Below are 25,931 nucleotides of genomic sequence, written 5' to 3' on the forward strand. Positions count from 1 at the left end.
CAACAAATCCTTATAAGTGTGACGTGCTGAGCTTGGTGCTGGGGGTACAGAGAGCTATGGCACTCAGGCCCTGCACTAGGGAAGTGCATAGTCTAGAAGAGGCGGGATAAGAATGGTGCCTATACAGGCCTGCTGAGAGGCAGAAAGGAAACAAGGAGGGATTACTGTGAGCTGGAGTTATGTCTCAGGTCTCCCTCCCATCACCATGATATAACGATCACATAATAATATATACATAATAATAATATTACTCTGCGCAGGCGTTTTATTGAGTGTTTTGTATCTATTATCTTATTTATTGCCCACAACAAGCCTATTATTGTTCCCACTAGTCAGATAAGGAAGCTGAGGCTCAGCAAATTTAAGTAACTTGCCCAAGGACACCCTGCTGGTTTGGAGTCCATCTGACTCTCTGACTTTTGTGCTAAGCCCCATGCATTTCCAGTTTGCAAGTGCCGGGCACAGTGCTGAGGACACAGGGCTCCAGGTGCAGGACATAGTCTCTGAGTCACTGGTTGGGCCTGTCCCACGTGGCATCCTTAGAAACTACTCCTCCCTCATTCTCCCAGCTCCTGGTACACACATGTTTATCGATCCTTTTGCGTATGTAATGCAAATGGACACTTAATAATTTAGCAGAGTTAACAGTGCTGAAATATTAACAGGCTTTTCTCTTTTAATTAGCTGCTCAGAGAATGGCGGCCGGGGCCTGAAAGGAGGCTCTCAGGGCAGGCACTCGGCTGGCTCCTCCTGGGCCTCCTTCTGCCAGAGATGATGCTACACACCTCTCCTGCGGACCACAGGCCATCAAATGTGTACCTCTCAGGAAAATTAACCCTGCTCTCTGTGCTCTCCACAGTGGGGCTTCACCCTGCTCTCCCCACAGCCCTGTCTGCAGAGCTGGCTGAAGTCTGCCCTCTGTTTCGGCCGCTGGCCAGGGGGCAGGCCAGGTGGCTTCTCAGGAGTTCTGGAGTCTAGGGGAGGTGCCAATTCCATGCTGGGAAAACAAGTTTGAACCAGTCCCCCCACCAGTACCACCTCCCTGGCCTCTCCTTAATGTCAGTCATCTTGAGGGGAAGCATCAGCACACTCTGCCCCGTCCACCTCTGGTCACTGTCTCAGGGCATTAGACCTTGGTCCAGGATGATTCTCTCTCCATCTTCCCTCTTGCTCCCTGGCCTCCCAGCCCTTCAAAGGCACATACGATCGCCTGTTAACTTACCATTGATTCATGGATCCCTTCTGTAACATTTCCTGAGCACCTGTTGTCCTGCCCTCGGCTCTAGGATGCAGAGGCAGTCAGGCACATTCCCCTCCCTGAAGCACCTCTGCCCTCCCCTTGCTGCCGACTCTATTAAAGTCTGCTCTCAGCAATACGTCTTTTTTGCTTACCAAAACCAGATCCACATTCAGCCGACCTCCCCTTTGGCTTCAAAAATCTCTCCCCAGCCTGAGTATGTATGTATCTATCTCTGACCTCCGGGTCCAAGAGCACTGTTACTGAGTGTGGAAAGCATCCACAGCTGAAAGATCAGGGCACAGGCTGCCAGCCTGTCACCATGATTGAGCATGAAAACAAGCTCTGCTCTCATAGTCAGAGGCAGGGCCTGGTAGGGCTCGCGGGGTCTGCCGCTGTGTGTAACGCCCGGTTCCATTTTCAGGAGCTGATACTGTTTGCACAGCCTGATGCTTCCGGCAGAGCCTGGCACTGCTGAAAGTGGTGGCCAGTCCATCTGTGCCCCCATCCCTGGGAAGGTTTGGCACCACTGCACCTACACCCTGGCCCCATCAGAAGGCACACAGGTTTTGAGAGTGCTAGGTTCTTCTCATAGAATCTTCACTGTCTGCATACCAGTGGAAGTCTAATCTGCACACAACTAATGAACTCAGGGATGTTAGGACAGGCCACCAGAAAGCCCTCTAAGTGGGGGCTCTGCGGTCCCCTGGGGGAAACTATAAAGGGACTTTCTCCCTGGTAGGCAGGGAGATCAAAACTGTCAACAAATGAGGTGCCCTAGGACAGTGCTAACATTATAGGCAGGACACTCAGGGAAGAGAGATCAGAAAGGCACATGCCTCAAGTTGGGCACTGCTTGAGCCGAAGCTGTAAATGCAAGTCTGAGGGGCTGCCCAGATGGTGTAATATGAGGGGCAGGAGGTAGGGCTCTATCTCTCCTCTAATAACTATGTGACCTTGGGCAAGTTAGTTAACTTCTCGAAGCCTCAGTCTCTTCATCTGTAAAATGGGAATAATACTACATCTCAGCTCTAGTGAAAATAACTTCTGGGTTGTGAGGATTAAACGAGATAATGCACATTTGGTACAGAGCATAATCACTAGCATCTAGTAAGTGCTCAATAAATTTCAGTTCCCTTTCCATTTGATCCTATAGCCTGGGACCCTTTGGGAACCTGTTCCAAGGGCCTGTAAGAGGAAAATGTAAAACTGAATGAAGAGGTCTACTTTGGGGGGATGCCAAGAGCCATAATCCCGAGAGACCAGAACATCAATATGGACAGAAAGAGGTAATCACTGGAAGGAAAGCTCTCCCCAGAAGAACATCCAGGATGATGGAGAGAGAGAGGGGCTACCACCTATCAGAGCAGAGAATGGTTTCTGGAACCCAGGATCTGAGTCTGCCTGGCCCAGGGCTGTGGGGCCCATGGACATAGGGTTTCTCGTGTAAAAATTTTCTGCTGGGGTCCCGCTACGCAGCCCCACCAAGATCTGCAGTCCTGGAGACCACATCACTGCAGTTCACTTGGCCCTGGACCCTGGCAGTGGGCCAAATTCTGGATGTGACCAAGCTTCCAGCTGACAAAGCAAACCTATTGAACCAAGCCCATGGGAGGGGCAGGGCTGGAGCAGACACAGCATTCTCATTCACATTGTTTGCAATAATTGCTGTGTGACCTGGGGCAAATCATTTAACTCTCTAGTCTACAGCCTCAGTTTCCTGCCTGTAAAATGGGCATAAGAATGCTCCCTATTGAGAGTGTTAAATACAATAAGAATGGAATCCACCAATCACAGCACATGCTGCCTAGTAGATGCTCTAGAAGTATAGTTAGAAGGGAGCAGAATAAAACCAAACTCACGGGGCTTCCCTGGTGGCGCAGTGGTTGAGAGTCCGCCTGATGATGCAGGGGACACGGGTTCGTGCCCCGGTCCGGGAAGATCCCACATGCCGCGGAGCGGCTGGGCCCGTGAGCCATGGCCGCTGAGCCTGCGCGTCCGGAGCCTGTGCTCCACAACGGGAGAGGCCACAACAGGGAGAGGCTCTTGTACCGCAAAAAACAAACAAACTCATACCTAAGGGTGTGTCCACCCTGAGAAGGTCCCCCTAGTGACCAACACTAGGGATGGGGTACACCCTGGGTGGGACCAGAGACACACTGCCAGGTCCAGGCCCCCAACCCAGAATGCAGAGCCTTGGCCAACCCTGGGCCAGGGAATGGAGGGAGCAGTGGCCTCTCTAAAGCAAAGAACCCTCAAAGGCCCCTATGACCCAAAAGCCCAGTGTTTTCCTCCCACCCCCCGAGCTGAGACCCAAGCCTGAAGCACAGGGCACAGCTTGCAGCCTGACACAGGCCTGGCTGGGGGAACCGAGGGAGACAGGGGGCTGAGGCACTGGACTGGGGCTGAAATGAGCATCTGGGGACCTGGGTCCTCAGAAAGAACAGGATGGTGGGGGGGCGGGGCTTGGGCCCCCTGAAAGAACGGATGGTGGCAAGTGGGTGGGAGTTCTTTCCAACCAAACCTGCAAGAACTGGCTGGAAGTTCCACTCCAGCGCTTAACTTGACTAAACCCCCATTTCACCATACAAAACAGAGGCCGATAATATTAGGCTCATCGTGTCTCACGTAAACTGTAAAGTTCTGCACAGATCAGGTCTTATTATTATTAGGTGTTCAAAAGACCCAAATATAACTTCTGGAAGTAAAAACTGGAAGTTAAGAAGCAGGCCATAATGCACCTATTAAACCAGGGAAAATAAATTAAAATGAAAAAAAATCCATTGTGGCTGGGCTGCGCACAAGCCCGGCTCAAACTTTTTGTAGCACGGGCCGGCAGTGCGAAATGAGAACCATAAAACTGTTCCTATCCTATGACCTATTAGGCAATCTCACTTGGGGGAATAGGCCCCAAGGAAATAATTTAAAAGGAAAAAGTAATTCACATAAGGATATTCACGGCAGAGCTATTTAGAAGAAGAAATTGGCATCTGCCCAAATGCCCAGCACTGGAGAAATGGTGACCAAACTCCAGCGCATCAATGCAGGGGGTGCCCTGCGGCCATTAAGCTGACAGGTCTGAGGGCTCAGTCAATACCAGGAGATGTGTGTAGGAGATAAAGTCAGCCAAGAGAGCCGAATGGACCACTGTTTACTGCTATGTAAAAATATATTGACAGGTGTGGGCAGGGAATTTAGAATGAATGGTTAATGTTTGATGGTCACTAGGTTCCGTTTTTTTCCTATGAAGTTGTTTAAGTGGATAATAACAACCCTGAAAGCAAAATCAATCTTGAAGCTTAACAGCAGGTGGGGCCTTAGATACCAGGACAGAAGGACAGTGTTTCTGCAGAGCTTACCACCGCCACTCTGGCTGGGCAGCACTCTGCCCCCCCCACCCCCACTCCAGGCTACTGTGGGTTCCTGAGCATTACCCCACCCATCTGGGGGTTAGAATTATGGGGGTCACAACCTGACGGCTTGAAACCTCTTAAAGCTGCCCCTGTGTAGTTCCTCCAGGCTGGACCTTCACCCCAGCTCAGGAGGCAGGAGGAGGATTGCCTCTGAAGGTTTAAAAACCAGGGATCAGAGATGCAAGGGCCTGATTAACTTTATGCCTCTGTCCACACCCACTGACCTCAGGAGGACAGCACTTAGTGACCCCGCCACACACCCAAGGCCTGAGAGCCATTCCTCACCCTCCGTCACTGAAAACACACTGGCAGCCAGAAACCTGGGAGTCATCCCTGCCTTCTCTCCGTCCACATCCCATGCCCAATCCACCAGCTCAACCTTCGGAACTGATCCTGCATCTGACCCCTGAAACATCAACCTGGTCTTAGAAACCACTACCACGATGCCCTGCCTGGATTTTTACAGCAGCCTCCAGAGAGCTCTACCCTGCTTCCTCCCTTGCCTGGCACAGTCTGTTCTCCACAAGCAGCCAGAGGGATCCCTTTACAACATTAGGTCAGACCCTGTCCCTTCTCTTCTCAAAACCCTACCGTGGGTCTCCTCTCACTTTGAGTCAAAGCCATAGCTTTTTCAATAGGCTGCCACACCCTGCATGTGTCCTCCTCCCAGCTGCGGCCACACTGCTGTCTTTGCTGTTCTTCACGCAGACCAAGCCCACTTCCACCTCAGGGCCTTTGCACTTGCAGCTCCCCCTGCTGGATTGCTCTTCCCCGGATTTCCAGAGCTCACCCCATTGCTTCCTTCAGCTCTCTTCTGAGACAGGCCTTCCCTGACCACCCTTTTTAAGACAGCCTTCCTGCCCCCACCACCATCACTCTCAATCCCCTTACCTGCTTTGTGTGTTCTTCATACCACTCATCAACACCAGCATATTAAATAGTCACTTGCGGGTTTCCCTGGTGGTGCCGTGGTTAAGAATCTGCCTGCCAATGCCGGGGACACGGGTTTGTAGCCCTGGCCCGGGAAGACGCCACATGCCGCGGAGCAACTAAGCCCGTGCGCCACAACTACTGAGCCTGTGTGCCGCAACTACTGAGGCCCGCGTGCCTAGAGCCCCCGCTCCACAACAAGAGAAGCCACCGCAATGAGAAGCCCGCGCACCACAACAAAGAGTAGCCCCTGCTCGCCACAACTAGAGAAAGCCCGCGTGCAGCAACAAAGACCCAATGCTGCCAAAAAATAAATAAATAAAAATTTTAAATAAATAAATAAATAAATAAATAGTCACTTGTGCATTCTCTTTCTGTGTCCCTTTCAAAAGGAGAACACCCCTGGGAGGGAAAGCACGTTAAATTTCTGAAAGGGATGACCGATCTTTTTTTTCTTTTTTTTTTCAAGAGTCAATTCCAGAAGCATAAAGTTTGGGAACATATTTTCTTTTAGCATCAGGTATATTTATAAATTGGGAAATGTAATACTTGCCCCCCTGCTAAGTATTCTCATTATTTTTTTCTTCCATCACTGAAGGGTTTCTCTCCTTCTTTGGCTGAAATTTAAGAATCCACATAAGTGGCGTGCACTGTAGGATCTCAGCACGCCAAGTTTCTGAACAACTTGTAAATGACTTGAAACCCAGTCGGCTGGGGGAGAAAAGTGAAGGATCTGTGGATGGGGGAGGCCAATTGGACCTAAGTTCAATCACAACCAGGGACAGAAAAGTCACTGCCATTAGGAGGCTCCTGGGGGCTAAGGACAGGAGGTGGGGGGCACTGCCTCTTAGGAGGAAAGTGAGGTCTGGAATGGGCAGCCATGTGGGTAGCAGTAAAGGGCTGGGTGCAAAACACACCTGTCTCCCAACTCATAAAGTAGCTCATAGGGAACATTCTTACTATAAATTTCCCCAAGAGGAAGATGGGAGGAGGGGTGGAATTCTGCCACACTTTCTCCAGGACCAGGGTCTCAGCCTTTCCTCCAATATTGTGTCACATGCCTGTACATAGAGCCTCACATGCCACTTCCCTGGTGGCAGCCTCTGTGACTCATCAGAGCAGGCCTGAGCAGGCCTGGGCGCTGGAATCACTCACTTAGCAGTGCCTCCTCGGAAAAGCCCCAGGCACTGGGCTCAGAATGGTTTTCCACAAGTTCCCGTTTCCTCTTCACCACAGCCCCCTGAGGGGAGCACTATTATTATCATTTGCTTGCGCACAGGGAAACTGAGACACAGAGTGCACCCTGCCCAAGATCACACAGCCAGTGAGTGACTGGGGCAGGACTTGAACCCAGACCTGTGGCAGAAGCCTCTGCTACGAGCCTGCAGGCCACACTGCTTCCCACACTCCCACCTGAGCGAGAGAGATGACTTTGATATATTTAGTTACTTGCTTCTGAAATTAGACCTCGGGGGTGTCATGGAGCCTGGCAAGTCATGTGCACAGCTGACCTGAGAGCTGCTAGTCACTGACACCCTGGTGTGAAGAACTTCTCCGGTTACTCTCCTCCCTGGGGCACTGAGGCATGAGGGAAGGAAACAGTGGAGAGCAGGGGTTGGGGGCAAAGCTGCAGGACCACTTGGCTGACCCTTCCCAGAATCCTCCTCTCTGGTTGCCATGGAGCCACCTCTGCAGAGACTTGGGCCCTGGCGGGGAGCGGAAGACCAGGTGGCGCCAGAGAAAGTGATCCAAAAGAAAGGAAGCTGGCCTGTCTGTGGAGGCCCTTGGAAAAGGGGGGGCTGCAGAGGAAGTGATTCCCAGGAGAAACTGAAAACACTGAGCAGAGACAGCTGAGGGAGGTGACAGAAGTATGCAGAAGGTTGAGGAAAGTGAGGTGCAGGAGGACGCCTGGACGCTGCCCAAACTGGGTGCTTGGCAGCACTAGCCCAGTGCCCAGCAAGTAGTTGGTACTTAATAAATGTCAGCCAGAGCTATCGTTATCCTAGGTGCTCAAAAGAGACTCCCTGGTTAGGACACCCGTGAGCTCCAGTCTGCTCAGGCCAGGAATGAAGCGTGAGCGCTGTGTCAGGCAGATGTGCTCAGGGCTCCCGCCGTGAGGGGCCCCCTGCCCTGCAAGGGGACTGTCCAAGGTGCCAGCTCCCCTCTGAGCCTGGGCAGTTCTGCTCCTGCGAGGATGGCTGGGGAGGGCTTCAGGAGAAGAAGAGGCCCCCCTGCCACTCAGCCCAGCTGGGGCCACTGTGCCCATGCGTTCAGCCCAGCCCCCACCCTGGCACGGGCACAGCGGGTGAGCGCACGCCTGGCACAGGCCCCGGTGCGGGGAGAGAGGCTCCAAGCAGGCAGCTTTGTATTTTGTGAAAACCACATCCACAACTGAGCTTTCCAGCCAAGCAGGGCCTGCTGGGAAGGGTCTCTCTTCCCATCCCCCTGCTGGGGCCCACCCTCCCCTCCTCAGCCCTCACCCCCAGGAGCCATAGGGAGTACCAGCTGCCACCCCGGCTGGCATGGGGGGCTGAGGGGGATGGCCTGGGCCCAGCTCTGGCCGTGCCAGGGCTCCCCGTCCCCCCACCCTGGCCCCCTTCCTGCCTGGAATAAACTGGAATACAAATCAGAGGGAAATGCTTTCCTCCGAACAAATTGCTATGGATTCCTCCCTGTCGCAGGTCAGGGCTTGAAATGGGGGATATTTTCACTCGCCGACTGCTAATAGACTCAGGAGAAGTTTCTGGATCGATGGAGGCCGGGAAAATTAGCCAGGAGCTTCAGGCCAGCCTCAGCCTGTCCCTGCCCCCCACTTCAGGGCTCCCAGAAGCGGTGGTGGGCAGTTATAACCCAGGCTGGACATAGCGCTGGGCTGACGATCCAGAGAGCTGGATGCCCATTCCCGCCCCCTGCCTGGGGACCAAGGCAAGGATGACCAGGGGCTGCCCAGAGGAGCAGTGGGATAAAGGTGGACCCAAAGAAGCCCCCAAAGAGGTCTGCAGTCCCCCCCCATACATACATGACTCCCTGCACATAAACCCATGTTCTTGTAGGCATGATCACATATATGGACATTTTCAGCACATGCATGCCCACGTATATTTATGTGTGCACGGAAAATACTGATGAAGTGTACATGCCCAGCATAGAGAGGACCTGGGGAATGTATTTCAGCTCTGGCTGAGGGACCCAGTGAGAACAGCTTATCTCCTGCCAATGGTTCTCCATACACAGACAGACAGAAAGACACACACACACACACACACACACACACACACACTGATCTCCACCAGCAGCCAGGGCTCCCCACCAATCATTCCTTTCACCCCTCAGCCCCGCATCCCTGGCTCTATAATTCTGCAAGGGAGCCTGAAGGAGCCACTGGCTTCACCGGCCCCAGCTTCGCCAGAATGAAGGGCAGGAGACTGTGGGGAGATGCAGCCCACCCTCGCCCTGGACAGCCTCACAGTCCCTGCTCCCTCAGCTCCCGAGAAGGTGAGGGAGTGAGCCAGGCAGGGTGTCGGTGCTTCAAGCAGATTAGGGCATCCCTCAGGGCTGAGCCCTCCCAGCACCCCCGAGGCCACTGTGCTAGTGGGCAACGCCAGGGGCCGTGGCTGTATGGGGAACTGGAGGAAGCCAGGAGGGGGCGAGAACTCACTGTCCTCTGAATGCCCCAGAAGGAGGGGGGTGGCTTGATCTGGAGAAAGCCTCTTACGTCTCCTGCCTGCTGCCCCGGCACATTAAGCCACACATGCACACGCACGTGTACACACGCACACACTCCTCTCGGCATCCTAGAGCCCAGATATGACTTGGGAGATAGAAGTGGGAGAGAAGGGTGTATTCAATGGCAGGTAGAGCTTAGAGCGACGCTTCACCTCTGACCACTGGTTTCTGCCTCTAAAAACTGACCAGTTAGGGCCAGGTAACCTCTAAGCCCATTACCTGTGACCTTCCATGATTCCAAGCTGGGCTGCCTGTTTGCTCTGTGGTCTGGGGACTTCTCTTGCCCTCTCTAGGCCTCAGGTTTCTTTTCTAACAAATTATTATATTTGATCTAAGTTCCCTCCTGGCTCTGACAATGCCAGTGCAGTTTTGAACTTCATGGGAGCTTATAAATGCCATGCAGATGTGTCCTTGCTTCTCCTGAGCCCACAGGATAATATAGGAGAATGAGAAGGATCCAGCTGGAAAGTCCTTTGACGTGACTTTTAACTTCAGCCTTGGCACCTAATTGATGTGTGACCTTGACCTCACCTTCTCTGGTCTCAGTCTCTTCCTGCACAAACTCCTTGAGATTCAAGTGCCTCTGGGTCAGTTAAGACCACTGTATCACAGCGGAGCTCCCTTCTTACCACACCCTCAAGCTCCAACTCCTGGCCTTCTCTGTGTCTGGAATACATGGCCTTATTCCAGAAAGGAGAGTAAAGCCAGGTCTTGTGATGGCACAGACCTTCAGCTTGCCTTGTGGGCTTATGTATTTTGCTAGAGATAAACTGACCTCCCCAGAGGCCCCCTGCATTTTACTGGAACACCAGAACCCAGCTCCCTCCCCAAGTCTACCCTCCGATGTCCCTCTCAGTGATGGGATAAGTGCCTTCATTTAGAGTTTCACATAGGAAAAGCCTCAGGGCTAAGGAGATATTCAAGTTCAGGTCAGAGGCCTCAGCTTCTGAATCTTCCTGATAAGAGATTATGTTACAACAAGCTGAAATAAGGTTAGACAATGAGAAGAACTTCCCAACAAAGGATTAGACATTGAGCAAACAGCAGTGGGGTTGCCTGGGCTCATGCGGGTATGGGCTTGCTGAGAGGCAGAAAGATGAGGTAGATCATGGTTTCTAGCACAGTCCCTCAGTTTCTGGTTCCCCCAAACCAGGAGGGTCCACAGAGCTCTCCTGCGGCTGGGACTGAAAGGGGCCACCTGCTAGTGGAGGGAGGTACCAACCAGTGGAAATGAACAACCTCATGGAACTGTGAATGAACAATGTGTTGGGGTGAGGGGGAGCAAACGAGCATTAGCAGATGGGAAGCTGGACCCTCACATGAATGTCTGGGTTGCCCCAAGCAAGCCTTTCCCCTGCTCTGGTTCTCTGTCTTCTCTAAGGTTCCTTCTGGCCATACTCAGAGCCGCCAGAGCACCCCACCCAACCCGAGCTAGACTGGCAGGGTAGAGTGAGGTGGGGAGAAGAACAGCTGTTCACATCCATCTAAATCCTTTCATTTCAAGAAACGCCAACTGATCCTGAGGTGGGGATTTGTGGTAAAGACTGCTCATGACCTATCCAACTTCCATTCTCCCCTTCTATCTAAATAAACCCTGATATTCTCTTAGGTGAGAATATGTCCATCTAAAAGGCTACATTTATCAGCCTCCCTTCATCTAAGAATGGCCAGTAAGGGACTTCCCAGCTAATCCAGTGGTTGAGAATCCACCTTCCAATGCAGGGGACACGGGTTGGATCCCCGGTCAGGGAACTAAGATCCCACGTTCCGCAGGGCAACTGGAGCCCGCACGTCGCAACTACAGAGCCCTCACGCCACAACTAGAGAGAAGCCTGCGTGCCACAACGAAAGATCCCGTGTGACACAACTAAGACCCGACTAAGCCAAAAAAAAAAAAAAAAGAATGGCCAGTAAGATGTAAGCAGACATCATTGCGAGGGGGCTTCTGGAAAAGCTGACTCAACTGGTAAACGACTCAGTCTTTTAAGTGTTCCTCCCTTCTTCCTGCCTGGAATGTGTCACGATGGCTGAGCCCCAGCAGCCCCTTGGTGACGTTAAGGCAAAGTGCTCTAAGGCAGGGGTTCCCAAACTTTGCTGCACATCTGAATCATCTTGGGATCTTTCTTTTTTAAAAAAAAAAAAAAAATGCTGATCCCTGGTTCTCACTCCCAGACATTCTGACTTAGTTGATGTGAGGTATGACCGAAGCATCACAAATTCTAAACACCCCCGGGTAATTCTCATATGCAGCAAGGTTTGAGAAGCACCACTGTGAGGAGATCAGAACAGCAAGAGGAAGGGAGCCTGGATCTCTAGTGACCAAGGAGCCACCAGAGCAGCCGTGGATAGCCTACTTCTAGACTTAAGAAAGTCACTTTAATTTGTTGGAGACTCTGTAGTCAGGTCTTTGGTTCTGGCAACAGAATGTGATTCCTAACTGCTATAGGACTGAGGGTCCTCGTGCTGCTCCCATCAGCAACCCATTCTCCACAGCACAGTCTAGGGAAAAAAAAAAAAATAGGTCAGATCCTGCCCTCAGGAATTTCACACGGGGGGCAGTAGGCAAGTACCAGACTTGGTATCGGGCAGGCTTGAGTTCAAATCCTGACTCCACTACCTGCTAACTTCAGGGGCTTGGGCAAGTCCCTCCAGCTGAGCCTCAGCTTCGCCATCTGGAAAATGAGGACGCTGGAAAAGCCTGCAATTCTCCCGCACCACTGCGAGCTCCTTGGGGGCAGGTATCCTTCAGCCCTCCCTGCAGTCACAGCGCCCACCTCCCTTCCAAGACACTTAGCAACTGCTCATTAAACATTTGCTCGGTTTACATTTGAATTGAATTGCTACGATGGGGCCCCGCTCTGAAATTTTCATTTTCTCTAAACCAAAAAGAGAAGAGAATAAACAAAAGGGCCACATTTCAAAAAGGTAACAGAATTTACCTATTGAAAATCAATGAAAACAACATTTCTGGAGCAGTTTCTTTCGGTCTCTTTAGGTTCAGGTCTGGAAATTCCCTGGCTAGAAGCAGAGTGAGAGAGGCTACTCTCCCAAGCTCCTGACCTTTCCAGTTAGACTACTAAACTAGAAAGTCCCCTGGCTCATAATTTAAAAAATGGTAAGTGCGTTTTTTTTAAGACCCGAGGGTCTAGATGAGCATGGCTGAAACAAAGCTTGGGCAGTGACCTGGAAAACCCAGAAATGCCCTCAGAAAGCCCAAGGGAAGAAGGCATCTGTTTGGACCTGACTCATTCAGATGCACTGTCTACACCAGCTGTGCCTGAGAATCAACTGGAGAGCTTCTGACCACATCTGCCTTGATGCCACCTGCAGAGTTTCTGATTCAGGAGGTCTGGGGGTGGAGTCAGGCATCTGTTCTTGAAAAAGCTCTCCAGGTGGTTCTGACATGCCCGCTGGGCTGAGAAACACTTCTCTACACAGCTCCCAACCCTCCAGATAATCAAAGTCAATCCCTGCTGAGTTTCTGGGACTGGAAAGGAACCAAGAAGAGCCTGGGGTGGAATCTCCAAAGCTGGCCAAGCAGCGGCCTCACGCCGGCCCGCATCTCTCTCTCTCTCTCTCTCTCTCTCTCTCTCTCTCTCTCTCACACACACACACACACTGAGGTCACCCACCCCTGCAGCCCCAGCTTCCCACAGGCAGAAGGCCCGGCCTGGGTAGGGGAACTGCGGTTCCAGCCCTCCCTGGCCTGCGACATTTCTCAAAAGCGCAGCCTGCACCTCCTGCTTCCATACACCACCCACACCCAGGGCTCCCTACCATCTGCCCGCCATCTCCTCTGCTCTCATGAAGCAAAGTCCACATAGATTGCCTTAGAGTTTACGAAGTGCTATCAGTCTCGGCTCCTCTGTAATCCCAAGAGGTGGGAGCGCCTGAACCAGCCTTCCAGACAAGGACACTGAGCTCAGAGAGGTGAGGCTCCTGGGCCAGGCTCTCTCAGAGGCAGCAAGCTGACCACTGACCCTCCCACCCAAGTCTTCCCATTTGAGTCCAGTCCTCTTCCCCGTCTGCCTTGCTGTTCAAAGAGCAATCTGTGGGCTAGCAGCGTCAGCATCACCCAGGAGTTTGTTGGAAATGCACAATCTCTGCTCAGCTCCAGACCCACTGAGTCAGAATTTGCATTTTCACAAAATCCCCAGGGGACTCCTTGGGAAGTCCCCTTGAGAAGGAGCCCCGCTCTGTGCTGTAGCCGCATCCCCACCAACCTCCCAGTCCCCAGATGGCCCTTCCTCCCATGGACTCCATCCCTTCCCTGCCTTTCTGGTCCCTGTCCCCTCCTGGGTCTCCTCCTACCTCCCTGATGCCACCTGCTCTGTCTCCTCTTTCTCCTCCCACCCCCAGGGCATTGGTCTCAGCCCACTCTCCTCTCTCACTCTACTCTCTCTTCCTTGGCAATTTTATCCCACCTCGTGGTCTCACCTCACATCATTGTGTAGACATAAATCCAGATGTGCAAGTCCACCACTCAGAACAGATCTCTCCCCTGAGCACCGCCACTCATGTGCATCAACATCTCTCCCAGACATCCCAGCACCAGAATCCCATGAAGTTCAAAACTGCACTGGCATTGTCATTCAAATAAAACTATTCACCTTGCTAAGTGCAAAGAACAGTGCTCAGGGCTTTCCAGGTACGGCTTATTGCATGCTTATCACAAACTCATCTGACAAGCAGAAGAGCCACGGCTTTGAAAGCAGATGTAATTTCTCGGGCTCTCACAGCTGGTTCAAACACGGGTTCCTTACCCAGAAGTCCAGGCATTTAATTGCTTCACTCCACTGCCCCAGACCTGTCTGACTTCCCATGGCCTTCGCTCCATCTCATTGCCATTGTGTGCCAAGCCTCCCAACACCAAACTTCAGAGCCGTTTTCAGCTCCCATCTCTTGCCCAAGCTCTGAAATACTGTCAGGACCCAATGATTGTACAGTCTCACTTCTCGCCTTTTGTAACAGTCTCTGACTGGATCCTTCCCCCATCCCCAACCTCCTACAGTCTATGCTCTACATGGCAGCCAGAGGGATTCTATTAAAAAGGTGTCAGTTCATGTCTGTCCTCTGCTCAAAACCCTCCCATGGCCCCCACCTCTCTCAGGATAAAATCCAAAGTCCTGGGCTTCCCTGGTGGCGCAGTGGTTGAGAATCTGCCTTCCAATGCAGGGGACACGGGTTCAAGCCCTGGTCCAGGAAGGTCCCACATGCCGCGGAGCAACTAAGCCCGTGCGCCACAACTACTGAGCCTGCGCTCTAGAGCTCACGAACCACAACTACTGAGCCCACGTGCCACAACTACTGAAGCCCGCGCGCCTAGAGCCCGTGCTCCGCAACAAGAGAAGCCACCGCAATGAGAAGCCTGCGCACCACAACACAGAGTAGCCCCCGCTCGCCGCAGCTAGAGAAAGCCCGTGCGCAGCAACGAAGACCCAACGCAGCCAAAAATAAATTAATTAAATAAATTAATTAATTAAAAAAAAATCCAAAGTCCTTACTTAGCCTTCAAGGCTGCAAACAACCTGCCCCCATTAACTCTCTAACCCCACCTCCTACTCCCTTCCCCATGGCTCACTCTGCTCCAGCCATACTGGACTCCTCGTTGTTACTAAGGAGTCCAGGCATGTTTCTACCCCAGGGCCTTTGCACTGGCTATTCTCCTGCCTGCAGACATCCACGGGGCTTCCTCCCTCCTCCCTCGGGCATCTTCAGGTCTCTGCCCTGGTGGCACATACTCAAGGAGCACTTCTACCCCCAACTAATGGGTATGAACTTGAACCACAGCCTACCACACCTTGTCCCCTTAGCTGCTTTACCCTTTTTTTTATAAAATTCATCACCACAGAATGCATTACTTATTCACTGACTTGTTTACTGCCTGTTTCCCCTCAACTTGAACTTAAACTCTAGGAGAATAAGAGCATGTTTATTTCATCAAATATCTCAAGTGCCACTTACAGAGGCTTCACTTACATGTTTGTTTGTTGGCTGCAGTTCTTGTACCCACTCCCTCCTGTCCATTCTCACAGCCACCACCCTGGATCAAGCTCTCATTACAACTTCCCCAGACAACTTCTGGATCTCCTGACCAGTCTCCCTCCGCCTGACCGCAGCCTCTTCAAACACACAGCTGCACGGCTACCCAGCCTGATATGAGGTACCTGGGCTCATATCAACCCATTCCCCTGCTCAACACCCTCACAAACCCAAGATTCCAGCCTACTCCCCACAAGCACAGGCTTTATAATCAGCAAATCTGGGTTCAAGCCCAGCTCTGCCCCTTGGACAAGTAACTTCATCCTTCTGAGCCCTCAGTTTACTCATTGGTAAAATGGGCTGATGAGTAGCTCTCTCTTAAGGGATTATGGTAAGGATTAAAGAAGACAATACATATTCCTTATCTCAGCCTGGGCAGCAAATGTTAGCAGTTTTTATTATTATTCCTTTACTGTTCCAACTCTAACTGCCCTGACTCCCTTTCAACCTATGCTCCAGCCCAAATCAACGACTCACAACTCCCCCCACACACCCAGGTTCTTTACGCTCCATGCCTTTGCCATAATGAGTCCTCCACCTGGGATGCCCTTCTCACTCCTTACTTCTATGCCCTTCTCCTCTACTTCTGGTTCAAATGCCCTCTCCTCTACCAGGCCTTGGAAGTAATTTCCTCCCTCTTCAAATTCCCACAGCCCTTTATCTGCCCTTGTCACATGGCATTTATCAAGATCGTCCAGGAACCACCATCGTGTATGTGATTCCTCTCCCCTTCTCCTTGAGAGCTTCTTATTTATCTCAGTAGCCCTGTCAATGCTCAGAACAGGGCCTTGCTCAAGGGAAGTGCTCAGTAAATATTTAATGAATGGCAAGAGGGACACCATACTGTTTTCCAGCCCCCAAATCAGAAGATCCACTGGGATCGAGTCTACAAGCCACTTCTTACCAGCTGTGTAACCTTAAGCAAGTTCTTAAACTCTTAGAACCTTGGTTTTCCCATCTGTTAAATAGGGACAATAGGACCCCCTGTTCTGACCTCTCAGAATGTTACGGAATCAAAGGAGGTAGACACATGAAAATGCTTGGCAATGCACGTGGTACTTACACACCTATAAGATATGGTCGTCATAACCAACGATGCTCCCCTAAAAAGTTCATTCCTATTTGCCCAAAAAGATGCCTGAAAGAATCATCATCGAATGCAAGGCAGGATGTCAAGTGAGTTTTACTTTCTTCCTTATACTTTTATGTTTACTCTGATTGTTTTTGCAGAGAACACGTGTTACTCATAGACTTGGGAAAAGGGAGATTGCGTTGCTTAAGAAAAAAGATTCATTCCTTCGGGTTAAGCATTGCTTTTGCCTTCCATATCAGCATTTAAATGCAATAGGGGCCCCTTAACACCTAGTATCAGCCGTCAGCAGACGTGTGCCTGCAAAGCAGGGTCTCTGACTATGGGCAGGAAGATGCAGAAGAGGGGCCATACCCAGGTTCACAAAGAGGCAGCTCTGCCGAGGCACAGGCCCCTGCTCTGCACACAACCCAGCCAGGCCCCACCAGAGAGCTCTCCGCCAGCCTAGGGTTCAGGAAGTGTGGCTTTGGCCACAGGCGAATGCCCTGGGACACTGGGGTGGGGACACAGGAGGCGGAGGGCGGCCTGGGGCTTCAGAAGGCCCTAAGGAGCTCCCGTGGGCCCCAGGCTAAGCTCATCCTACTGGGAGTCTTGAGGCCAAGGGAGCCCAGGAAAGGCAAGAAGCAATGTGACAGCCAAGCCCTCCCCCTGCTGGCCATTTCTGGAGCGGCAGTGCCAGCAGCACAGGGCAGGGTCCCCAGACACACACCCTCACACCTGGAGCCTAGCCAGGTTCAGGTGTCCAGAGGCATGTCAGAGCTGGGGAGCGCTCTTCCAGCACTGAGAGGCCCAAGGTCCCATCTCCCAGGCCCCCTGTTTTTGCCAGGTGGGGCATCTCCTGGCCCATCCTCCCTGAGCCCAGCCACAAGGAGATGAAAGGGAGGAGTGGGGCAGAGGAAGGCAGACGAAGGGGAGGGGGGAGGGTGTGGGGGAGAGGAGGGTCCTCACACTGCTGCCTCTGTCGCACTCCTCCCAGGCCCACCTGCGCCTCCTGGGCAGCGGGAGAAGCCATGGCTGCTACCACTGCCCGGATTTCCACTCCCGCCCCCAGGTATTGATTTCCTGCATCATTCATTTGTTGGCCTTGGCAGCTGTGATTAGCTCCCTCCATTCTCCCTATGGAGCCCTCACCCGTCCCTCCATGTTCCAGCAAAGCAGAGCTAATACCAGGCTCTAATCGAGGCTTTGTCACCCTGGCCCCAGCAGCTCACAGCCAGGCCTGGCCAATTACAAGTAGGCTCTTGGCATGTCCCCAGTCCGCCTCTCGAGGGTGCCTTCCTGGCTAGCAAACTCATCCTCTCTAACCACCCCCAGCCCCATTCCCCAGAGCCCCCTTCCAGGCAGGAAGCACAGGTTTGCAGCCTGCAGTGTACGATGGGACATCATGGGGCTCTTGACCTGAAGGAGGACTCTCTGGCCCGACGTCAGGCCTGGGAGCCCTCAGACTAGCACAGGGGTCAACTTAAACTCGGTGGGGCAGGGGTGCAGACGATGCTGACAAAGCAAACAAAACAGCCTGGATTTGTGGGCGCAAGGCCCTCTTTCTCCCTCATGTAGTTTCTATAACTGAGAAGGAAGAAGGGACAGAGGCAGGGATCTTCTTGAGGACATTTAGAAACCCCCAAGCCTTCTGCTTGCCCTGGGAGGCAAGAGTTTTCTGATGCGATGCCTTCCTTCTCCAGGGGACAGCCAGTTTCAAGGCATGGGGTAGAAATGCCAGTGAAAAATCCCAAGGGTGCCCACACTCAGATCAACACCCAGAAGACGGCACTGGGAGACACACTTCCTGAAATTCTCTCTCTGCACCCCTCAGAGGAGGGAAAAAAACCTGACTTGGTGATAATTCTGTAAGCTATGTTGCTCTTGTCAAATTATTCAACATCTGTCTTCATGTTCCCACAAAAATTAGCATAGGATAGTAGTTTCTGATGACACCTTTGGTGAAATATTTTGACTTCCACCAGTAAGTTGCAAACAACCTGTCTTAAGGATAATGTCAATTTGCACTCCTGCATATTAAATAATCCAGGGGTTTGTTGTGTTTTTGTAAAGGAGAGGAGTCCCACTGACCTGCCTCTGGCTGGAAGTCCAGCAGCTATGGAAGGAAGAGAGGAAGCCAGGATGGAGGAGGGGGTGTTTTCTGATGCTATCCACACATAGATTATTCCTCCTCCATCGCCTAGCTACTGTCTTTGCCCCAGAACTAGGCGTCTGGGGCCAGCCCACCCCCCTGGCTTGCCAGAAAGCAGATTACAGGATCCACTGGGAGCACAACAAACTGGGCCAGGAGATTGGGAGGTAGGAGGGAAGAGGGGACAGGCTCCAAATGGACCATCTGGTCCAGTACTCAGCTCCTGTAGCATCTGTGGCCCCAAGAAGAGCAAAACAACCTGACCAGACTGACAGCGCCTCCCCAGCCCTATTGTAGACAGCGGACCTCAGAGACGACAAGAGCACACTCAGAGGGAAGCCAGGCATAGGGCTCCAGGCACCTGCCTCCCACCAGCCTCATCAGAGACCCACAGCCCAGGCCAGATCCTGATGGGTTTATCCTACACAGCCTGCTCTTCCTCCCTCTCCTCAATTCAGCTTCCATGTCAATCTGCCCCTCCCTCAGCCACACAGGCTGGGGTTCCCTCCCTCCGGCACACTTCTTCTTTTGTGCCTTGAGTAAAACCTGCCTCCCTTCTCACTGCCAGGGAAGCTGAGGTCCCCTCCGGCTGCCAGCCTAGGACTCCATGACTCTCCCTAAGCAGAGACTCTCAGAGAGACCCCACTACGCTGCTGGAAACCATCCTAGACAGGGTTCTTGGAGAGAAAGAATTTCAAGAAGCATTTCCTCAACTTCCCCCCAACAATGGCCCTTCATTCGTGCAACAAGTACTTGCCAGCTCCTGCTGTGTGCCGGGCACCGTGCTAGGTGCTGACATACAATGATGGGCATGAGTGGCCATCCCTCACCCCTACACTCTACTCTTTCTCAAATTGCTTCATCTGCTTTGGGGGGGGTGTGGAGCAGAAGAACTAGCTCACCATATGATTTTTTTTTTTAAGAACTAGTATTTTTGAAATTCATTTATTTATTTTTGGCTGCGTTGGGTTTTCGTTGCTGCACGCAGGCTTTCTCTAGTTGCGGTGAGTGGGGCTACTCTTCATTGCGGTGCACGGGCTTCTCATTGCGGTGGCTTCTCTTGTTGTGGACATGGGCTCTAGGTAGGCGGGCTTCAGTAGTTGTGGCTCGCGGGCTCTAGAACGCAGGCTCAGTAGTTTTGGTGCACGGGCGTAGTTGCTCCACGGCATGTGGGATCTTCCGGGACCAGGGCTCAAACCCATGTACCCTGCATTGGCAGGCAGATTCTTAACCACTGCGCCACCAGGGAAGCCCCTCCCATACTATTTCTTTAACCCAGACCCGGTGATACCATAGTTCTCCCTTCTGCTATATCTGGCCAAAGCTTCTAGCGTCACAAGGAACTCGGCAGCCTCTTGTGGTCCTCCTCCTCACTAGATCCTCCACTCTCCATCCACCTCGATTAAGACTTCTCACCCTGCAGTTCCCCTGAGGCCTTCCTTGGAGTCATGCTCTCAAAGGGCAAGTGGAAAGAATGTCACCCAAGAGCTCCGGGTTGGCCCCAGTGCACAGCAACACACCTTGATGTGCTCTGAGTGAGAGCAGCTGGGACCCAGGCACACGAGGGAGTGGAGAAAATACAGAGAAAGGGGGACTTACAAGCCAACGGCTAAATCCTGGCCCCAAAGTACTCTGAATCAGGGTCCACAGAAACTACTGCCCCACCCCCTGCCTTCATTGCTGAGGTTTCCAGGCTAGGCTCAGGGGAGCCTCTTCAAGATGGGTCCCATGCAGCCCCAGATAAGGTTGAAGAAACTGGAGGGGATAGAGAAGAGGAATGGCCAGGAGATGGGCCTGCCAGATCTGCCCAAGCGCACTCAGAGGGAGCAGGATGGAGGATAGCAGCAGAGGCGGAGGGCTCCCCATCGCTCTCCAGAGCCCCTGGGGTGTGGTGAGAAGGCAAAGACCTCAGCAGGTCCCTCCTTAGGCCACCTCTTAAGGAGACAGTGAAGCTGTAGGGAAACCTTGAGGAGAAAAAAGAAAGAGGACCCCCCAGTACACCCTGATGTCTTCCCCTACCCTGGGGAGGCCAAGGCCCTTGGAAGACGCTCAGTGCCCTCCTCTCCACAATGCAGCCTCTCTCAGTCCCTGCTGCATTCTTCCTCCTTCTTTCCCTTTCTGGCCTATGTAAAGAGCCAGGCAGTAAGAGACACACAAACTAATTAAGAAGCAGAGTTTGGCCAGATGCCTGGGCCAGCCTCCCCAGGGAATTAAGCCCAAGCCAGCTAGCTGTGTAGAGCCAGGAGGATGTCACCTCCCAGATACCCCCAGGACACCCCTCCCTCTTGCCAGGCTCAGACAGGCATCCCCAGAAGGAAGCACTTAGCATCTGCACTTGAGGCTGGCAGCTGAGGGACAATGCCTCTGCCCCCGCCCCCTCAACAGAATAGGTCAAACCCTCCCCCGATCTAAAGGTGAATAATTAGGTCCTCAACCCTAGAGAAAGAAGGAAAGAGAATCTTCCTCACTCCAGCTACACATCATTAAAACAGTGACCTATACAGACCACCCTGCAGTTAGAAGAAGGTAAAGTAAGGGCCATCGGGCCCCAAAGACTTTTTGTGCTGTGGGTCAGGGCATTGCTGGCTGCCAGAACTCAGAGGGAAAGTCCCTGAGAGGGATGAGCCCTCGTCCTCCTGAACGGATGATGCCCACTCCCGGGATCTTTCTCCCGGAAAACCCACGAGGGAGAAGGAAGAAGGGGTAACCAGAGTTCCCTGGGCGCCTGAGAGTGTGGGTGCGGACGCGGGAGCAAAGCTGCGTGGCAGGAGGCAGAGTTTCGACACGTAGCCTGATGGGTGCGTGCAGTGTTTGCTTTTCCGGGGACTGTGGCTGAATGTGTGCGCGCAGGCAGAAGGAAGGTGGGGCTGGGGTTTTGTAGCTGGGAACCGGGGACAGGAAGAACTAACTGGCTCAGAAGAGGTCCGAAAAGGGATTCTGGGGTCTTGGGAGCCGGATCTAGGGGATGCCTGCATCCGCTTGGGCTGTCAAGAAGCGAAGCAGCGAAGCCCAGCGAGAGCCGGGAAGGCGAGCCAGCCGCCGGGCCGCGGTACTGACAGCCGGCTCGCTCGCCAGCCGGGCGCAACTCCGCATCGTGCATCGCTCGGCTTCCACTCCGGAGGCCGAGCCAGGGTGGGATGAGGTTTCGGTGCAAGTCGTTTTCCCAGCCCCCGGTGTGCGGTCTGTCAGGGTCTCCCGAGCCAACTGGGTGCTCTCAAGGGTTCCGATTCACTCCCGCCCCTGGCAGGGTTTGGGAAAGTGGGTACTACCTCCCCCTGGCATCCCTGGCTTCATGCCAGACCCTACAACCTGTCTCCGTGCTCTGAAGCAGCTAGCTCGATCTCCTCGCTCTCTGGAAAAGGGCGGGGACCCGGGCATCCACTCCAGAGTCCGAGCCGGGGTACCCACCAAACCCGGGCAGCGCGCACTTTGCGCCTTTTGCAAAGTTTCCGCGCGGTGCTAAGCCGGCATGGAGCGGGACGCGGGCTCTTACCGTAGACTCCTTGTCCCTGGCAGTGTAAGGGGATCAGCGCCAGAAGTAGAAGGCAGGTCACCTCCATCTTCACGGCCCGTGCTTCATCCCCGCGAGGCGGCACAGCCCGAGAGGCGGTGGGGGGCGCCTCCGCCGGGGCCCTGCGATGCCCCTTGCGTCTTCCCCTTCCCCGAGAGGCGACGGAGGGGGCGGCGGCGGCGGCGGCGACGGAAATCAGGAGGCTGAGGAGTCGGCGGTGGCGGCGGCAGCGACCTGGGTTTCTCCTCCGGCGGGGCCGCTGCCCGCGTGGGAACGCAGGGGGCGCTGGCCCGGCCCCGGGTGCCTCGGCGCGCCCGGCGCAGCAGCCAGCGCCCCGGCCCGAGAAGTCCGGCCGCCGAGCCTCTCCGGGTTCCCAGGGATGTCCGCTCGGGGTTCTGGGCGCCAGGGACCCCTTTGCGGAGGCGAAGGCGCTTCGATCCAACAGGCCACCGACGACTGACAAACTTGTCGTTTCCCCGCCCAGGGGACGCCCCTCCGCGGAGCTGGGGCGGGGAGGCCGGGGCTCCGCTGGGGTTAATCCGCTGTCTCCAGTTCTGCGGCTGGTGCTGGGGGCTCAATGGCCCGACCCAAGGGGGCCGGGCTGGGCGTCCTCTCGGAGGCGAAAAGCCCCGGCTCTGGCCCTCCTGAGCAGGGGAGAAGCGCGGGCTAGGCTCCGCGGAGGGGCGAGAGTCACGGGTCCACGGGTCCGCGAAGTTAGCCGAGCCACCGAGGAACCCCGGGGAGGAATCGCGCCCCAGCGCCCCGCGGGAATCAGGAGAGCAATTCCATCCAAGAGAGACCCCAGAACGCGGGGAAAGAAGGAAAGTTTGAGTCGTTTGAAAAATATTCGCGCTCTCGCCAAGGCCTGAGCTGCGGCGCGGGAGTCGCTCGCCGCCTCTGCTCGCCTCGCTCCGCTCCCGCCGTCTGGCCGTGGCGGTGGCGCTCCCGGGCTCGGCGCTCTCGGGAGAGCCGGGATGCGCCGCGACCCAAGTTGGTCGTCCCCGTCCCCGCCCCCGCCCGGCGGCCTCCGCCGGCAGGGGCCCAGAGCAGGCGGGGCCGGGCCGGGCTGCCGGGCGCGGCTGCAGCTGGGCTCCGGGCCGCGAAAGCGCTCCGCTCGCTCGGCAACTTGGGCTTCGCTGTGCTGCTTTTTCCCCGCTCCGAGCTTTTCATTCCGCGCTCCCCCCGCCTCCCCCTCTCCTCCCTCCTCCTCGCGTCTTCTCGTTCGGTCTCTCGCTCTCCCACCCTTTGTCGCTCGCTCTCCTGTTTGATTCCCCTCCAGTTAAAAAAAAGGAGCCAATTAAAGGCAGCGCAGCTCGCCGGGTCCAGCCTCTGTCCAATTTCCTCGCCTCCCCCAGGACCAATTAGAGAAAACAAAACAGGGCTGGGGGAAGCAGACTGCCTTTCTCTCTCTCTCTCCCTCTCTCCCTCTCTTTCTCTCTCTCTCCCCCCTTCCCCCTCCCTCTCTCTCCCCCTCCCCTCCCCCTCTCTGCACCCCCCCCTTCTCTCCCTCTCTCCGCCCCCCCATCCCCCCAGCAGGAAAATGTCAGAAAGCAGAAATGGATCCATCTATCCCGAGGACAGAGGCGAAGAGACGTGGGTTTCGGCGCGGGCTCTGCAGCGCGCTCGCACACTCGCTCTTCGCCCGCCCTTGCACACCCAGACCGGCTGCCCGAGCCGGGTGCACCGATCCCAGTACTCTCGCTGGGCAAGCACGGCCGTTCGCCCCAGGGACTCTAGCCTAGCCTGCGGGGCACTGCCCACTTTGTAAATGTTTTGTACTTCTGGGGGGGCGGGACTGAAGCGGGGGTCGAAGGGAAAGGCCGGGGGCCGGGGCGCCCGCGGCTCTTGGGGTCCTGCAGGCTCGCGAGCCGGTCGCCTGCTGTGGGTCTGCAGGGTTGTCTGCGCGGCCCTGGAGTCCCTCCGCCCCTGGCCGAGCCCCGCCCCTTTCTAGGCAGCCTCGGCCTCTCCCGGCGTCCGGCTTGGGGGCCACCGCCGGAGCAGCTGGCTGAGCCCGGGGCGAAAAGGGTGCGATCAGAGCTCCTGCCCTTGCCTCGGCCCGCAGGTTGCCAACAGGTTTGTCCGCAGGACCCCGCAGCCAGAGCTTCCCCAGGCCACCTTCCATTATCCCCAGCTCGCCCCTATCTCCGTCCAGCCTCCCCTCAAGACCTCAGGCGCCCCAGGGGCGCCCTCTCTTTCAGCAGCCAAGCCAGGGTCCAGCTCCACCTGCGGGGTCCCGCACTCCCGGACTCCGCTACCTCAGACCGGCCCTCCGAGAGCAGGGATGGGGAGAGTGCTCCTCCCAAACGCCGGCAGGGAGAGGTAAAGGCTAGGAAGCAAGGCGGGCGGCCTCCCCCGCACCTCCGATCGCTTTCCTCTACCCAGGTCTTGCTAATCTCACCTGCTCCACCTGTCGCCGTTATTTATCTCGGCGTGTGCGCAAGGATTGTATTAGGGCTGCCCGTGGGAGCGCGGAAAACCGCAGCAACTAACAAGCGGGTAGATTACAAACCCTCCTCCCCCACCCCCCGGAACTGCGTAATATCTTGGTTGTGATGGTGGTCCACGACTGTAAGCATTTGTCAAAACTCAAAGACTGTATACCAAAAAAGACGTTATTTTTCAGTACTCAAATTAAACCAAAATTAAAAAAAAAAAAGCCACCCCTTTCCCAGGCGCATGTCCTGCTGGTTCCCTCCTCTCCTGACCCTCCAGGGGCTAACCCTCACAGGAGCACGTGCCCCCAGCTTCGGAGGTGGGGTGGCAGGAATGGGAGGTGTCTAGAGAAATTCCAGGCAGCATGGGGGGTTCGTGCCATCAGGTAACATCTCAGCTTCCTTCTGTCCATCTCGGAAAGTCCGAGACCATCGGAAGAATCTTTTTTTAAAAATTTATTTTATTGGAGTATAGGTGATTTACAATGTTGTGTTAATTTCTGCTGTACAGCAAACTGATTCAGTTATACATATAACATCTTACGGAAAAACCTGAATGAACTTTCTGGCCAACCCAATACATACATTCTTTTTCATATTCTTTTATCGGAAGAATCTTATTCTGCAGCCCACCCTCCACTTGATCTCTCCTCTTTCAACCCTTCCTTTTTTTCCTCTCCTTCCTTACCTGTGGGTCCAAGGCTGAATAAGGTGAACCAGATCCAACTTAGTTTTGGGCACCCAGCAGATGCCAACTGAAGATTTGTTAAATGAATGAGTGATTCCCATCATAGGCCAGATACCACAGACCTAGGATACCCTCAATGCCACCATCTTTTCTACGCAAATTAAAACAAAATTTAAAAAATTTCACTCCCCACTACCGCCCCCCCAAACCAAAGAGAAAAGTCCATTTTCTGCCTCACAGAGATACAGAGCTATCAGGCTCTGTATCTTCCCACCAACCTCCCCCACCCAGTCTGAAAAGGAAGTGGCACCAATTGAGGGTGTGATGGTGAGTAGCTTCTTTTATTGTCATCTTTCTCCCATTATTCAAAAATCGTCACCTCCTCCAGGAAGCTCTCAGGGAGTGATCACAGTGATTCCCACCCTCCTTGGCTTTGCCCATTTTGAGTTGAATGAGCACTTGTCCATGTCATTGGAAACTGCCTTCCTATTTTTCAATTAGCTAGTCCAACCCCAAATAGTTAATTGATCCTCTTTGGCTTTGGGGTGCATTACTGGTGAACAAGGAACCCCACTGACTCAGCTGACAGTCACTTGAATTTACCATCTCTGAATACCTACACTGGCCTAGAGAGAGAAGAGTTGCGATGCGGGAGGGATAAAAGGGAGGGGGAGCAGAGAACCAAATTCTAGCCAGGCTGGGATTGAACATTTGCTGTAGCTAATCCACTT

At 54.0% G+C, this 25,931-nt stretch overlaps 1 protein-coding gene across 1 annotated transcript in view; it reads right to left on the bottom strand.

Moving 5' to 3' along the window:
- The window catches only part of MDGA1 (MAM domain containing glycosylphosphatidylinositol anchor 1), a 53,487-nt gene extending 31,309 nt beyond the window's left edge, over positions 1-22,178 (bottom strand). Inside the window, exon 1 of the mRNA XM_060164166.1 lies at positions 22,063-22,178. Within this exon, the coding sequence (XP_060020149.1) occupies positions 22,063-22,129 (67 nt within the window). The 5' untranslated portion in view covers positions 22,130-22,178. The remainder of the gene's footprint in view (positions 1-22,062) is intronic.
- Between the last annotated feature and the right edge of the window lie 3,753 nt (positions 22,179-25,931).

The sequence above is a fragment of the Lagenorhynchus albirostris genome, chromosome 10, assembly GCF_949774975.1.
Source record: "Lagenorhynchus albirostris chromosome 10, mLagAlb1.1, whole genome shotgun sequence".
Lineage (NCBI taxonomy): Eukaryota > Metazoa > Chordata > Mammalia > Artiodactyla > Delphinidae > Lagenorhynchus > Lagenorhynchus albirostris.